This window comes from Octodon degus, unplaced genomic scaffold (genome assembly GCF_000260255.1).
Source record: "Octodon degus isolate 3935 unplaced genomic scaffold, OctDeg1.0 scaffold00222, whole genome shotgun sequence".
In the NCBI taxonomy this organism is placed as follows: domain Eukaryota; kingdom Metazoa; phylum Chordata; class Mammalia; order Rodentia; family Octodontidae; genus Octodon; species Octodon degus.
The window spans coordinates 1,001,344-1,015,942 of record NW_004524798.1 but is presented as its reverse complement, the minus strand read 5'-3'; the positions used below and the strand labels follow the sequence as shown (position 1 = coordinate 1,015,942).

General features: G+C 53.2%; 1 protein-coding gene across 6 annotated transcripts in view; it reads left to right on the top strand.

Annotated features, from left to right (window-relative positions):
- Msi2 (musashi RNA binding protein 2) overlaps positions 1-14,599 on the top strand; it is a 376,733-nt gene that overhangs the window by 337,400 nt on the left and 24,734 nt on the right. For 4 of the 6 annotated variants that reach the window (XM_023705519.1, XM_004645275.3, XM_023705516.1 and 1 more), the window contains exon 11: positions 8,995-9,057. In XM_023705519.1, coding sequence (XP_023561287.1) covers positions 8,995-9,057 — 63 coding nt within the window. Of the gene's footprint in view, positions 1-8,994; positions 9,058-12,416; positions 12,467-14,599 lie in introns of all 6 variants that reach the window. The other 2 variants (XM_023705517.1, XM_023705518.1) reach the window with 1 other exon arrangement.

Sequence of the window (14,599 nt, the reverse complement as noted above, 5' to 3'; positions counted from 1 at the left end):
TTTCCCTCATCGCAGTTGTTACTTCCCTTTGAACAGTTTCTTTCCCTTTCATAATACCTGTTGTAACTTCGGGATTTTATTATCTTCTCAGCTGCTTACACTAGGGAGACAATACGATGTTTACAAATGCAGGTCTGAGTTATTTCACTTAGGAATTCGGTCTCTAGGGCAACTGCTTTAGAAAGGAGGAAAATGAGGCAGAAGGGCTTTGCCTAACTTTTCTCAGGTCTCACTATAGAAAGGGTGGGAGGTGGGATTCTTTCCACTTTGCACCACAACCGTTGGATCCTATTTCCTGTCCCCTCCCAGGCCCCCAGGCCCTTCGTCTGTTAAACGCAGTAGTGACATTCTCTGTGTGGAATGGGAAGCCACATGGAAGCCATGTAGGTAATGTCTAGTAATGTCTAGCCGCTTGTCACCATTAGTGTTAGGGTCACTCTCTCATCATCCAAGCCAAGTCCTGTGTTTCGTAAGTGAAGGAAGTAAGGCATAGAGAAGGCCATCCTGCCCTCTGTCCTGTGTTGATACAGTGCTGTGAGTACTGGCTATTGATGAATAGCTGTTGTTCTGAGTCCCCACCCTCACCCCAGAAGCCACCTCCACCTCCTGGGCTCCCTCCTGAACTCCCTGGCCACCCCATAATGCTCAACAGGAAAAGGGGGACCCAGAGCACTAGTGATCTATCAACTCCTGAAACATCCTACCCAGGGATGGCCAAGGTGAAGGGTCACCGTCTTATAGGGGAGGGAACTTGAGGTCCCAGGTGTTTTTCACTTGTGGAGCTTGTGATGGGGCCAAGCTTAGACTGCTCAGAGAGCAGTCCTGGTGCAGAGGTGGGTGCCACGGGCTGGCCGTGTTGGGAGTTTGTGTGGGCGGATCTGCTGAAGAGGCCCACATGGGTTCAGCCGGGGAGAGAGGGGCTGTTGTGAAGAGGCCTGAGGATCTAGGCTCGGAATGCCCCAGTGAGAGAGCCTGCTGGGGGGCATGTCAGACTTGAACTCTGGCAGTTTAACATTGGAAATCTAGGAAACAGAGCAGCGTAAAAGCCATGTGAACAGTGAGCTCAAGAGCGAACCACAGTCATCACACCAGTGATTCATCCATTGGTGGTGAGGGGCAGAGCCTCTCAGAAGGAGAAATTGACATTTTTATGAGAAGAGGGGAAAGGAGATACAGAAGAAAACACTCAACATAATCGACTGATGCTCCTTAGAAAATGCATACTAAAACCCCTATGCTTTGAAGGTCTGGGCTGTGCTCATGGCTGTGGTCTCAGAAAGATGGGTAGAGGTTTATTCCATGGGGAAGGGAATGTCCCTGAGCTGCAAGTGTGCCACAGACGACAGCCTGGGCAGCAGGCTGGCTTTGGATGAGCTGCCTGTGACTGTCGAAGATGTGCTGGAGAGTGGTGCTGAGCAGGCCCAGAGCACTCGCGACGCCTCAGCCACCCTGACGGTGGCCATGTAGTCTCAGCCTCACCACAGCCTCCAGGTCCTGGTGGGTAAGGCAAGGATGAATGAGTCTGGGATGCTCTAGGGCCTCGAAAGCCCAAAGGACCTGTCTAGGGTGCCCTACTCTTTAGGGAGTAACTGGATAGAATTTGAGAGACCCATATCTTGCCCAAGCATCGCAAATAATTTTTTTTAACTGAGCTGAATGCAGGTGGTGAGAGCTTTGGGGCTAGGTCAGGATTGTAGCCACAAGACTGTACCCCTTTCCTTTCCTCTTGCCTCCCTGATCTTCGAGGGAAGAATTAGTAGGAATGGCCACTGCTGTCCCTGAGAACTGAATCTCTCTGATTGCACCCTCTATTTGCAAGCAGCATTCGGGATAACCATGCTTAGACCAGTGACATCCGCCAGAAGACCATAAAGCAGATGTAGCCTGGTGCAGCTCTAAGCTCGAGGGTTCTGAGGCCCAGGTGCCCCACCTCTTGCTGGCTCGGTGAGCCACAGGGCAATTTTTTACCAATTGTCTCTCCTCGGAGAGCTGTTTTATGTACAGCCTGATCCTTGGGCTCCTCTCCTGCTAGTGAAGCCCCTTTCCCATCAGGGGCTAGCAACTAACTGTAAGCTCCATGTGGGATGATGCTGTATGTGTTGTTTCCTGCCTAGGCTGGGCCTCAGCATGTAGCAGTTGCTCTGTGAATATTTACAGAGAGGGCAAGGGCTGAGAATAGGTGCTGAGTGTGCGAGCACTCCTGCAGGAGCTCTGTATAACGTAGGTCCTGAGCCTTGGGCTCAAGGGACTGAGTGATTCAGGAGTAGAAAGGACCTGGGGAGGGGCATGTCAGGTCAAAGTCCCCAGCCAGAGCTGTGGGCTCATGCCTCCCTGGAGAGTCCCAGGACCTGAGCACACTGTACCTGCTGCAGTGTTGGAAACTACACATTGGAATCCCCTGTGGGGTATTTAGCACTTCTGTTCTCGGGCTGTGCCACAGGTGGGTTGCATCAGAGCTCAGGGGCTTGAGGCAAGGCCTGAGCACGGCTCCAGATCCGCCGGGCATAGCAGGGTAGAGCCCAGGTTTGGGACGTTGCCTTCTGGAAGAGGTATGTGCTGCATGTGAGCGGCAGGTCCAAGGCTGCTGCAGGTAGTAAATGTGCCCGTCTCGCCCACTGCCCTCCTCTGCAGCCCTCAGTGCCCCCTGGGCTGTGAAGTGCATGCAGGGGCGAGGGGCAGGTCTCATCTTGCTCCTGGTCATTATGGCATGAGGGCAGCACACACTGTCTTTTTCTCTGAGTTGGAAAGAATCTCCAGGTTTGCACCTCCGGGTCTAGCCCTACACTCAGGCTGTGTGCTTGTCCCTGCCAGGGAACTCTCATTGTTCCAGAGGTGTTCTTGCTTTCTGGTTCATGCTTTGGTTGTACATGGCAACAAAACTCTCTGAAACCACACAGAAGTTTGATACTACTGTTTGCTTTCACTTTACTCCCATCTACACATCTGCAGAATTAACATTCTTTTTTGAAAACTTAGCTACAACAGCAGTTGTATGAAAATTTACCAGAAGCAATGTTTGTGCCTTCCCCCGTTTTCAGTGCCAACACCCTTAGGACTGTGGTCCTCAGAACTTCTCTCCTGCCATGGGTAGGAAGCAGCCCCTCTCTGCCCACTCCTGGCCCTTGCAGCAGGCAGGCCTGGCTTTCCTCTCCAGAGGGTCAGTTGCCAGCCTCCAAATGACTCATCTTTCCAGCTGTGGCTGAGGGCCGAGAAGAGGCATTCCCAGCTGGCAGTGCCCTCAGCATCCCTTTGGCCAGGCAGCAGCCTCGGGCTTTTGCTGTGTTGGAGCACATGGCCAGGTGGGGGCGGGGGGTCCACAAGATGATGGTGTTAGCATCCTGAGCTCCTAAAAGGTGTATTTATGTGAGTTTCTTAGTCAGCAAACCAAGAACTCTGGCCTTTTCTTGTTCTTTTCCAAATTCTTTTCCGTACATCAGCTTTTGTCAAAGCAAAATGGTACCATTTGATCATATCAATGTGTCCCTCTGGTGCTCATCATTGCTTCTTCTTTAGACCCTCTGTTCTCAGGTGAGCCCCTGGGCCCTTCTTCCCCTCCAAAAATGTGTCTCCCAAATTTCTTCCTGCCTCAGCTGTTGGCAGGCGCCACCCTCTGCTATTTGCGGAGAAGTCAGAGCTATGAATTTCTTACAGAAGACTTAGCCCTGCCGCCCCAGAAGGGTCTGCCCAGGAGGTGGAGCTGCCTGGGCCAGCCAAAGTGGCAGATGGTAGTGTTTCTAAACTCTGGTAGGACATGTTTCCTACATTCTGGGTGACAGTTTTTCTTTTGGTTGCTTTTATTTTAGTGTTTGGATTCAATGCAGCAACACTGGATATAGCCAAGAATGGTCGAACCATCTATAGAAGTTGCGGGTGGGGGATGCCGCGTGTGCTGGGAAGTGAGTGGAGAATACTTGCCGCAAGTGCAGTGTAGGCAAAAGTGTTTCTAATGGGCTTCTAGAAAGGTCTCTCTCAAATCACACCCCCAGGGAGTCATAAGGAGCTTCAGAATTTTCTCACGTCCTCTTTTTGAGAGAGGAGCAGAGGTGTCCACTGACTCATCCCAGGTCCCAGAAGTAAGTATGGAGTGAGTCAGAACCATACGCAGACTGCCTGCTGCCTGCTCATACCGAGAAGGGGGGAGGAGATCAAGGCAAAGGTTCGTGGCCAACTACTCCCCAACGACAGGGCAGGGGGCTGTGCCCGCTCAGTGCTAAAGCAAAGGCCCTAACGCTTCCTCTGAGCGAGGTTCTCTTGTGCTCTGTGCATCCAAATCTTCTGGTAACCTTTAAAAGACAAGAGCCCAAGTGCCACCTGATTCTGTTGGTGGGGCTGGGGTCAGGACATGGTGTGTTGCGGAAGCTCCTCTAGGCAGCTTGAGACCCACTGCTCTGAGTAGGGCCATCTGCAGTGCTCTCTCAGGGGCCTGGTCACAAAATGAGACGTTGTGCTGTTCTCAGGTGGTGTTGCGACATTCCTCAAGGTAGAGGGTGTGACCACCCGCCTGATGTACACTGCAGCTTGGTTTTTCCAAAATTATGGACGCCTTTAAACCGAAGGTCCTCGACCCACGCTGTGTGCTGGGACACTTCTAAAGCTTTCAGTTCCCAGGCTGCACCGAAGACCAAGTCAGCCAGGACCCCTGGGGCTGAGACACCAGAGTCAGGATCTGTAAACCTCGCAGCTGATTCCACAGAGCTGAGTAACTAGCCCTGGCACCCTCCGACGGATCAGCCATAACCCGGGGGGCATTGTAGTTTGCCATCCCCAGAGCAGTGGAAATGGGGAAGAGGCTGCTCGGCTTGGAGACGGCATTGCTTTCAGCTGTGCTGGACCAGCGCCGTGAGCTGACCCCAAGTCCTGACTGTCATTAGCTGGTGCTCAATGAGCACCTTCTGTGAGGCAGACTCTGGGCTGGATCCTAACTGGGTCATGACTGAGTCCCTGCCCTAGAAGAGTTTGTCACCCTGCAAGAGAAGTAAGATACATGTATTAAAATAACTATGCTTAGGTAAGGCAGAAATCGCTAAGTGCCACAAAAGCAATAAAAGGTATTGTGTCATATAATTCTTAATAAAGAAAAAAGCCCCCAACTTCATAGACTTCTGATTTGCAGTAAAGGATCACAGTCCCCCCAAATCCAGGAAAGTGGGGTGCTGCCGTCCTTCACTTAGACATGTCTCTGAGCAGCTCCAACCCCTGGAAGACTTGGATTTGTTGTCACCTTACACAGGGCCTGCAGGCTCACAAGGCCTGCAGGAAGGCATTGTGGAGGTCATCATGCTGTCCTCCCTGGAGCAGAGAGAAGCTTCTCAGGACACGGAGAAGTGAAGCTTCCAGCCAAGTCACAGAAAGCAGGGGGAAGCCAGGGCTGGAAGCCAGGCTTTGATGTCCAGCCCTATGACCTGTGTGTCGTCCAACTTGAAGAGTGGAGGCACTCCCAACTAGCAAAGGCAGGTCTTTATGTCTGACCCCATTAGTCAAGGACAGCTCCTCCAAGACACAGTGCGTGGCCTGCCCTGCCCTGGATCCCACCATTAACACCTTGTGTTTTGGTATCCGGGCATCCTCTGTTTGCCCCCAAACAGGAGGAACCTGTTACCTTCCTGTGTTCCCATCTATGCAGCCAGAGCTCTCAGGCCCTCTGAGAATTGAGTAGCAAGCAGACCATTGTCCTCCTTTCTGCCAGATTTTCTGCTAACATCAGGAGTTCAGGCTGAGGCAATTGTCCTTGTTAGAACTAAAATACACATTCTCATGCCAAGGTGTGACACTGTGGCTCCACTGAAATGCTATCAGAAGTGGGGACCTTGTAAAGGATCGCAGACTTCTGATATTATCAGTGAGGAAATCAGGACCCTCTGTGCTTCTGCCTATCTGACCAGGGCTTCTTCCCCCAGGGGGACAGTCCTGTCGCAGAGAGGGGCTAGTAGCTGGACAGAAACTTGATAAGCCTCATAATAGTGACTCACATAAACTGACTCGCTGCTGGGCATTTGTCTAAGCATGTAGCACATGCCAGTCTTGCCCCAGTGTGGTCCTCAGTTTTACAGAGAGGTGCATCAAGTCACAGAGAGGGTAAGAAACTAGCCCAAGATCATACAGGCCCTGCAGGGCTTGAACCTGCACTGGCTCCTCCCAGTCTGTGTGCTCAAGAAGCTAAGCTGCCTGGATGTCCCCTTTAAGGGTTGGCTGAGGAAGGTATATAGAGGAAGGAGCCCCCTCCATTCCCAGGAGCACTCTGATGGTCCCCCCACCTCCTGCTCCAGGAAATGAGGTGCTATGGTGGCCCCTGGCTGTGGACACTCCCATTCACGGAGCTCCACTGCAGCTTTGTTCAGGCCTCACAAGAAGCCTTGAGCCCCGCCAAGACCCCCTCTGAGTCCCCTCAGGCTTTCTCTCACCACCCACTGCCACCAAGCCCTCTCCCTGCTAACCCAGACCATGCCAGCTTCCCAAGAAGGTGTCTTCTCTGTGCCCAGGGGGAAAGGCTGGAAGCAGGGCTTCTCTTCCTGGACAGGTGGCCCTGTAGAGTTCCATTCCCACGGGTCCTCCTGGAGGCAAGCTGTGTCTCTGTCATCACTGTTCAAGGCTCATGTCCCTGATGGCTTTGTTGCTGCCTGTGGCACCACACACATACACACAGACCCTGCATACAACACTCATACACCAAGCACACCACCCACTTACACAAAACACACACCCAGCACCCAGCCCCAACACACACACGTGTGCACAACTCCTCCAGCACAAACAGTGGTTGCTTCCAGACCTCACTGGTGCCTGTGCTGTGCCCATCCTCCACACAGCCACCTGCAGGTCACATGGAGAACAGTGAGTGAGGAGTGACCAGTGAGGCTTGATGGCCTAGCAAGACAGGAAGGCAGGTCTGGGGGGCGAGTTGGTAGAGGATGCTAGCACAGGTAGCAGACTTGAGAAGCCTCCTCTCCTGCGGACTCCCAGTGGGCTGCTGTGCAGGAGGCCTGGTGTCTGGAGCAGGGCCCAGGGCAACAGCATAGAGCGGCAGGCAGACAGCTGTGGCCCCTGCTGCTGCACAGGCTGAGGAGGTGGCTCCTCCTGCAGCCACTTCTGGTCACACCCATCCCTAGGCACCCAGCAGGTGCCAGCCAGGGGAAAATTCCAGCCCTTAGCAGCATCTGCTACTGGCCTTTATCTGAGACTAATGGCTTTCCTTTCTTGGATAAGGTTTTTATTCTTCAACTTTCTCTCAGACTTTCTGTCCAGAATGGACTCAACTCTGGAAAACAGACCTTTTGTTAGCAAGTCTTCTTATTGAGCACACTCCCCTCCCTCAGCCACCACCTTTTCATGCTTCCAAGGAAACCTTCTGTGTCAAGTCCATGGTAAGAGAGCACAAAAGAACACCCTGATCAGCCTCCTCTCCTCCACCCGCCTCCTCCTCCCCCAGCGTCCCCTGCGCCCCACTGTGTGCCTACAGCAGGAGCCTGGGTAGACGGAGGTTGGGGTAGGGAGAAATAACTTGACTTCTTCCTTGTTTTCCTTCAGCGGTCTCTACCAGCATCAGAAATCTAGATCCTGCCTGGAAGACCTGGGGCGCGCTAGGATGGGACCCCTCTAGGTTCATGGCGGCCCTTGGGCAGGGAGTGGCCTTCAGGCCTAGGAACACAGTCTTCATGAGAGCTGGGAGACCCATTCCCAGCCTGGGACAACTGTATACATTTATTTCATCTGGATCTTTCTTTTTCCCCCTTCAACAGCCCTATTACCATATTTAAATGCAAGTATGTCTCTTTTCATTGGCATTTTCAGTAGCTTAGCCAGACCTTCTTAGAGTAGATTGTTCCTTTTGAACTCCTTTCCCCTCAGTAGTACTGTGTAGCTAGGACAGTAGTCTTAGAGTTTAGTGGGCTTCTAGTTCGCTCTGTGTGGAGGCTGTGTCTCTTTCCTTTCTTTCCTCCTCTGCCCCCTGCCCTTCACGATGCATGTCTTTCTCCTCTTGCCCCATGACAGCCCTGATGAGGGGCTAAACTGCAGCAGCTCTGGTAGGGGCTGTTCGCTGAGTTCGCAGCTGGCTTCAGGCACATCATTAAACAACACAGCCACGGGAAGCAGGCCTCCGAGTGCTTGACAGCAGAGGACGTTTGTTATTTTATGTGTGTGCAGGGAATCTATGTAGGTCTATGCATGTTTGCCCAGGGGAGAAGCCCAGAGGAGGGGTGTTGGCCCACCTCTTCCTCCACCGGGACGTTCTGCAGCCACGCACCTTGGCCCTCCAACTTGGTCCCCACCTGACACAGCCTGGCTGCTTTTAGCTAGCACAAGCCAGGGCTCCAGAGACCCCATTAGGAGAGCCTCTTGTGTTGGCTTCATCAGACTGTGGCACTCAGGCAGAGAAGCCATATCTGAGTCTAATTGCCCCAGGAGATGGAAACACTAAAAAAGATCAAATAGAGCCATAGTAGAGCCCCCCAGCCCTCCCACAGCTGTCTCCATGTCTACGTAGTCCTCTAGGATCCCCCAGATGCTTCTCCCTCCAGCCTGGGGCTGTGATGCTGCTGACAGAACATCTTGACAAGTAGAACATTAGGACCACCGAGTGAAACAGTCTCCTAGCCTGGGTGCCCATTCTGCCAGAGGCCGTCCCAAGGGCCTTCTGTCTCTGGTGGAGCTGCTCCTGGGACTCTGGTGGGGAGCAGCAGGCCTGCCCAGCCAGTCATGGCCTGCTCTGGAAGTGCCCTGGGGGCCCAGCAGCACTGCATCTCCTCCCTCTGCAGTTGTTGAATGCCTTCTACTGCCAGCTCCCAGGGCAAACCCATGCGTGAGAATTACACACGCCTCAAGATTCTCTGTCTTCTAGAAGCCCGAGAGCCGATGACCTGTACCTCCCTGCCCCCAACTGCCCCGAACTCCCTCTCCAGGCCTGTCTTCTGTGGGAGGGAGGAACGGCGCTGGGAGAGGCCTGCCCAGGGCTCTGCCAGCCCCTCCTGACTACAGCCCCTCCCGCCCTCTCTCTAGGCTTCCCAGCAGCAGCTTATGGACCAGTGGCGGCGGCAGCAGTGGCGGCGGCACGAGGATCAGGTAGGAAGGTGTGCGGGACAGGCGGGTCCCAGGCATGCCCCAGTGTGCAGGGGAAGGTAAAGGCCCTGTCGGATCTGTGTGGCTGTGTCTGTCCAACACTCCTCTCACCACGGCCCGGGGGAGGTGGTAGGGCCAGGGAGGTATGGGTGAAGCCCAGTCACCCAGGACAGCTCCCCCAGGGGTCAGTCCCAGTTTGGCTGCAAATGCAATGTAGACTGTGCTACTCCCAAGACAAAGGGAAACCGGAGTTCCCTTTTGACTTTGGACCCTCCCTTCTCCTGAGGCCTGGCTTCTAGGCACCTGTGGTCACTCTCCTCCTTGGCTTTTGTGAGTTCAACAAGCTCCTTTCCGTTGAGGGACTCAACTGGCCTCCAGGCCCCTGCAACACCTGGCAGGTGGGCCTGCTGAACTCCCAGAACCCCAGAAGGCCTGGTGCAGAACAAGCCCTTGAGCCCAGGGAAGGAGGGAAGCTGAGGTTTCCTGGAGTTCCTACTGCCTATCTCAGCCATTCTTAGCCAGGTGGGCTCCAGCTACCAAGGGTACAGCGCCTTGTCTTGAGGTTCCCCCAGACCTTCCCTCTCCAGATCCAGCCTTTCAAGAGGTCTGGAGCTGCCCAAGTGACCCAGGCCCCCTTCCCCATTAGTGTTGGGATGCACCCCTCAAATATCTTTGGCCTTCCTGGGCACTAGACCTCAGCCCCACACTGGGCTCCCCGGTGACCCCTGTTCCCTGTGCCTTTCACTCCCTGCTCCTGCCAAAATTGAGTAGCCAAGGTTTACAGCTCTCTCCACAACCCCGCACCCAGGGGCAGCGTGCTGGAGCACTCAGGAAGTGCTTTCACTCCCTGTAACAGGGCTCTGGGGAGGAGGGAGGGTGGGACGGGGCAGGAGTGCTGGTGAGGGTATCAGGAAAGGCCACATTAAAAGCCCAGAGGACAAAGACCAAAGACCCATGCCCTCAGCACTGTGAGGCCCATTAGAAAATGTCAGTAAAACTCCGTTCCATGCAAACTGGCACTGCCTCGGAGCTACAAAGGATCCACTTCCCAGAACCATCGCTGGGGTTTTGTTTGGAGGAGCCTGCAGATTCTCGGGGCTACTGAGGGGCAGTTTGCCTGATAGCTGATGAGTGGCAAATGGCAGGCAGGCCCAGGGGGCTGGGCATCATCTGCCCTAGCCGGTTGCCTAAGGCCCCACCTGCCCTCTGGCCAGTGTCCCTTGGTCCCCTACCCTGGGCCCTGGGGGCAGGGTGCACAGCTGAATCATGTGACCCTGTTTTGCTTGGGTTTTTTTGTTGTTTTTTTTTTTTTTTTTTTTTTGGGGGTTTTTTTTTTTTTAAAAAAAAAAAAAAAAAAAGCCTCAATCTTACCTGTGCCTGGGATGGGGATAGATAAAAAAAACAATCTGGAGATTTTCAAGTGTTGTTGGTTGTTGTTTTCTCCGTTCAGTTTTTCTTTTTATAACTTGAATTATGAAACTAAACTTTAACCTGAAATTAACCCTGCCTCTCTCCCCACCCCACCCCATTCTCCCTGACTTCATGGCAAGTTTAAAGGGCAGCATGGGGTTCTTTGCGAGTCTGAGAGCGGTCTCCCCACAATCTGTGCCCCCTCCTGCCACCCCGACCCTCTCACAGACCCCCCAGAGCCAGGCGGGAACCCCACCCACCCTCTAACTCCTAACCCTCAAGGTCATCTCCAACCACACATTGTTTTTCCAGGGTCAGTGGTGTTTTATTTGTAGCCATTTCCATTGGGAGCGACATCTCCCACAGGCCATTTGAGATCCTCATGCTCATCTCCGCACTGTTAGTGAATCGTATTCAGGAGTGTTCTCCCAGCCCTTCACCCCGCCCCCCTCCAGCCTGCATAGTGCAAAGAGTAAATCCTCAACTTGAGGTGCCCACCCTCCAGGTGAGGCTCACCCCAGCGAGCTGCGGGGAAGCCCCCCGCCCAGCACTGCCCAAGGGTCCTGGGCTTGGGCTGTGCCCCTGAACCATGCCTGCCATAGTTAGAAGATGGCCTGGCCTGCTTATGTGTAGGCAGGGTTACAGAGATGGGACCAGATGGTCTTGGCCTCTCCTTCAGTACACTTTGATTGGTAGGAGGTTCGTCCCTTTCTTCCCTCTAGACAATGACTGGGACTCCAAGGCTGGCAGTTTGGTCTATTATTTATCTTTGAGTGGCCCATTATTGGCAGAGGCTTTTTGCAGTGATCCCAGCAGGGCTGCCCAGACTCTGGGCTGTATCAGTCCAGGCCCTCAAAGGGCTCATGGGGGCTGATGACCCAGGTCTACCTATACGAGTTCCTGCAACCTTGCCCCGCACAGCCCAGCTCCTCCCTGGGGGACAGGGATGCTCATTCAGCCTCCTGAGCAAGTGGCCTGGCTAGGAGAGGTAGTCACAACTCAGTTCCTCTTCAGGGAGAATCCATCAAATACTGGCCTGGAGCCTGGCACCTAGCAGGTGACTCCAGCTGGTAGGAGATGTGGCCTCTGCTCCCCAGGGGCTCTCGGGCTTGGTTTAGGAGTCAGGCATCCTTTGGGAAGCCCTTTTTTGTCCTTTATTTTTGTCTAGCGCCATTTTGGTTTTGCCCACCCTCCTTCCATTATGATTTGCTGGGAGCACTTCCAGAGTAGGAAGTACCATGGAGCGCTGCGGGGGTGGGAGGCAGCTTCACTTGGGCTCAGGATGGAAGCTCGCATCTGTCAGGGCTTTGGCTTCAGGGGAGGAGGTCTGAGGGGGATTGAGCTCTGCCCCCAGCTCAGCCCCCTCCTCTGGGCCAGCCTATCCACCTTTTCCCAATCTCCCCAGGAACTGAGGCAAGCAGGGCTCAAGGGTCTCCCAGGTGAGGTCCCTGCCGACTCCTAGATAACTTCACTATCAGTGGTCACTTTTCTTTTATCTTCACCTGGTAGTTTGAAATGTCATCTTTTCTTGTGCTCAGTCAAGAGTTTGTTTGTTTATTTTGATCGTGTTCATTCAGTTCCAGCGGCCCCCTCATGTCCTCCCCAAACCTAAGTCCAGTTTGGCAAATGACTCCCTCCAATGAGAGGGCAGTGGTTCAGATTTTTTGGGGCTACCTTATTTCCGGGTGACATTATGGGTGGGTCCTCAGATCACTCTTAGAATTGCTGAGCCCCCTGGCGTGCCCCCACCCTTTTCCAGCCCATCTCCAGCCCCAGCCAGGACCCCTTACTGTACTTTATACTTGCCAGCTTTATTCCAGTCTAGTTACATGAGCTCCTGATGGTGGTGGTGAGTGTGAGCAGTCATGTTTCTGTTGTCTTTTCTCTTGCTTGGTTGGGGCTGCGGTGAGAGAGTGTCTCTGAGGCATACTTTCCCGCCTCTCTTACACTAGGATCTGCACACCTCCTCTCAAACACTCTTCTGAGCACGCTCAGCGGGAAGGTTTGTCCACACCTATTAATCCTCTCTCGGTGTCCAGCTTCCTGTTAGTACCAGCTGGTTTGCATGTTTTTGCTTGTTCAGATGAAACAGTTCAAGAAACAAACTCATATCCAACTCTCAAGAAATGTCTTTTTTTGTACACTTTCGTTTTCGATTTTTTTTTTATTAGTTACAACTCCAAAACACCTGTTGTCCAGTAAAACATTTCACACCTCCCTGCCTGTTCTTAGATTGTATGTATCTGTGGGACTGAACTAAATGCATGCCCTGTAGTAGATGTACTGGTAGCTGTAGCTGTAGTTGTAGAACATGCATTGTTGAGTTGATATTGCAGGGTCTCCAAGGGCTCGGCACAGCACAGCCATTCGAAGGATAGCATGGGGACCAGGCAGAGAAGGGGCTCCATATTTTCAATGTTGCCAAGGGACTTGGATCCATGTTCTCGCCATCAGCCACCACCACCTCCCCTCACACTCCTCACTCCCCCAGTCCAGAACTGGGTCACCACCCTCAGCTCTAGCCTTCCCGACTGAGATCTCTGTTGAGAGTATCCAACTTTAGTGAAAGCATGGAACCAGGGCTGGAAGGAATGTTACAGTTCTTCCCTGTTCTTATCTTCTCATGCTGTTCCTGAACAGAGCAGCAGATCTTTTCTTACTTCTTGAGGCCTACCAGCCAGGCTCCTCAAAGTCCCTGTCCTCCTCCAGTGCTTTGGCAGCTCACACGCAGCCCTTTGGGGACATAGGTCTGTGGAGAAGCCATTTTGTATGGCCTGCTCTTTGGGGTAGAGGGAAGTGGGCATGGAAAGGAGAGGGTGGCTTCAGACCCTACAGACCTTGACCCTGGAGGATGTTGGCCTTGGTCCTTATGGTGGATGGAGGTAAATGTATCCAGGGGGTAAGTGATGACATCCTGGGGTGGAAATGCCTGGCCCAGCTTCCTAGGGAGAGAAGCAGAGGTAGGCTTGGAATAGCCCAAGCTGCGAACACCAGTTGCCCTCTGTCTCCCTAGGTAGGCTGCCCAGAGGGATTGGCACCATCCTTCAGCCTGCCTTCTACTCAGGCACACATGCACACTCAGCCGTCTTTGGGCACGCTGGCTTCTCTGCACTTGCACCATAAGGGAGTACAGGGGCATCGGAGCACTTTGGAGATGTCCCTAATCCTTGCAAGTTGGTGTCAAGGGAGGTGGTACTTGCTGTCTGGAACCTGCTTTTTAAGTCATGGTTATCAGTGACTGTGACTGAGCACTGTGGGAGGAATGGCAGGATCTGAATCATTAGAGTACACGTTACCTATTCAGCAGGAGAAAGAACTCAGGGAAAAGTCACAGACTCCATCAAGCCCCCCAAGGAACATGTTAATACAGAACTTGGTGGGCTATATTGACTATCTTATACTATATAACAATATAGTGAAATGTTAGTTTCTCAGAGAAAGCTACAGTGTTCTGGCAGAGACAGAACACACAGTGACTAAACGTGTGCCAGCCCAGACTGCCACCAGACAGAATGAGGGCACCGAGGCCCAGCAGAGAAATCTGGGAGGTGCCATCCTTCTGCTTTGGACCTGAAGAGAGTGGGGTTGGGGAGCAGGCACAGGGAGTGGGCTGGGACTCTCGGGTGCCTGGGTGCGGTGTGAGAAGGAGGAGGGTAGAGACCAAGGCAGAGGGAGCAGAAGATCCCTCCTCTGGCCTGTATCCTAGGCATGGCTCTGCTGAGAAAAAGGCTTTGCTGCCCTACAGCTGGAAATCCGCAGCACTTCAGACCAGTAGGTAAAATGGGCGGAAGTAACACCTAAGTCAGGAAACAGGACAGCTGCATTTCAACCTGCAGAGAAAATGCCCTGGGAAAAACAGATCTCAAGAGGTAGATGCGCTGTTGCAGCCTTTTCAAGATGTCTCTGGGTCCCCACTTCCGCCTTTGCTTTTCGTGTTGGGGTGGGGCTGAGGGGCAAACAGGAGTGACCCCTGTGCACATATGCTCCTGGAGGGAGCTGCAGCCATCTTGGCCTGCTGTAGCCAAGCTGTAGGGCTCCCAGGAGTTACTTTCAGAAGCATTTATTGAAGGTGTGCTGTTCTAGGCACCAGAGAGCATAAACACAGATAACTCTCTTGCCTTTAGTGGTCTGGGAC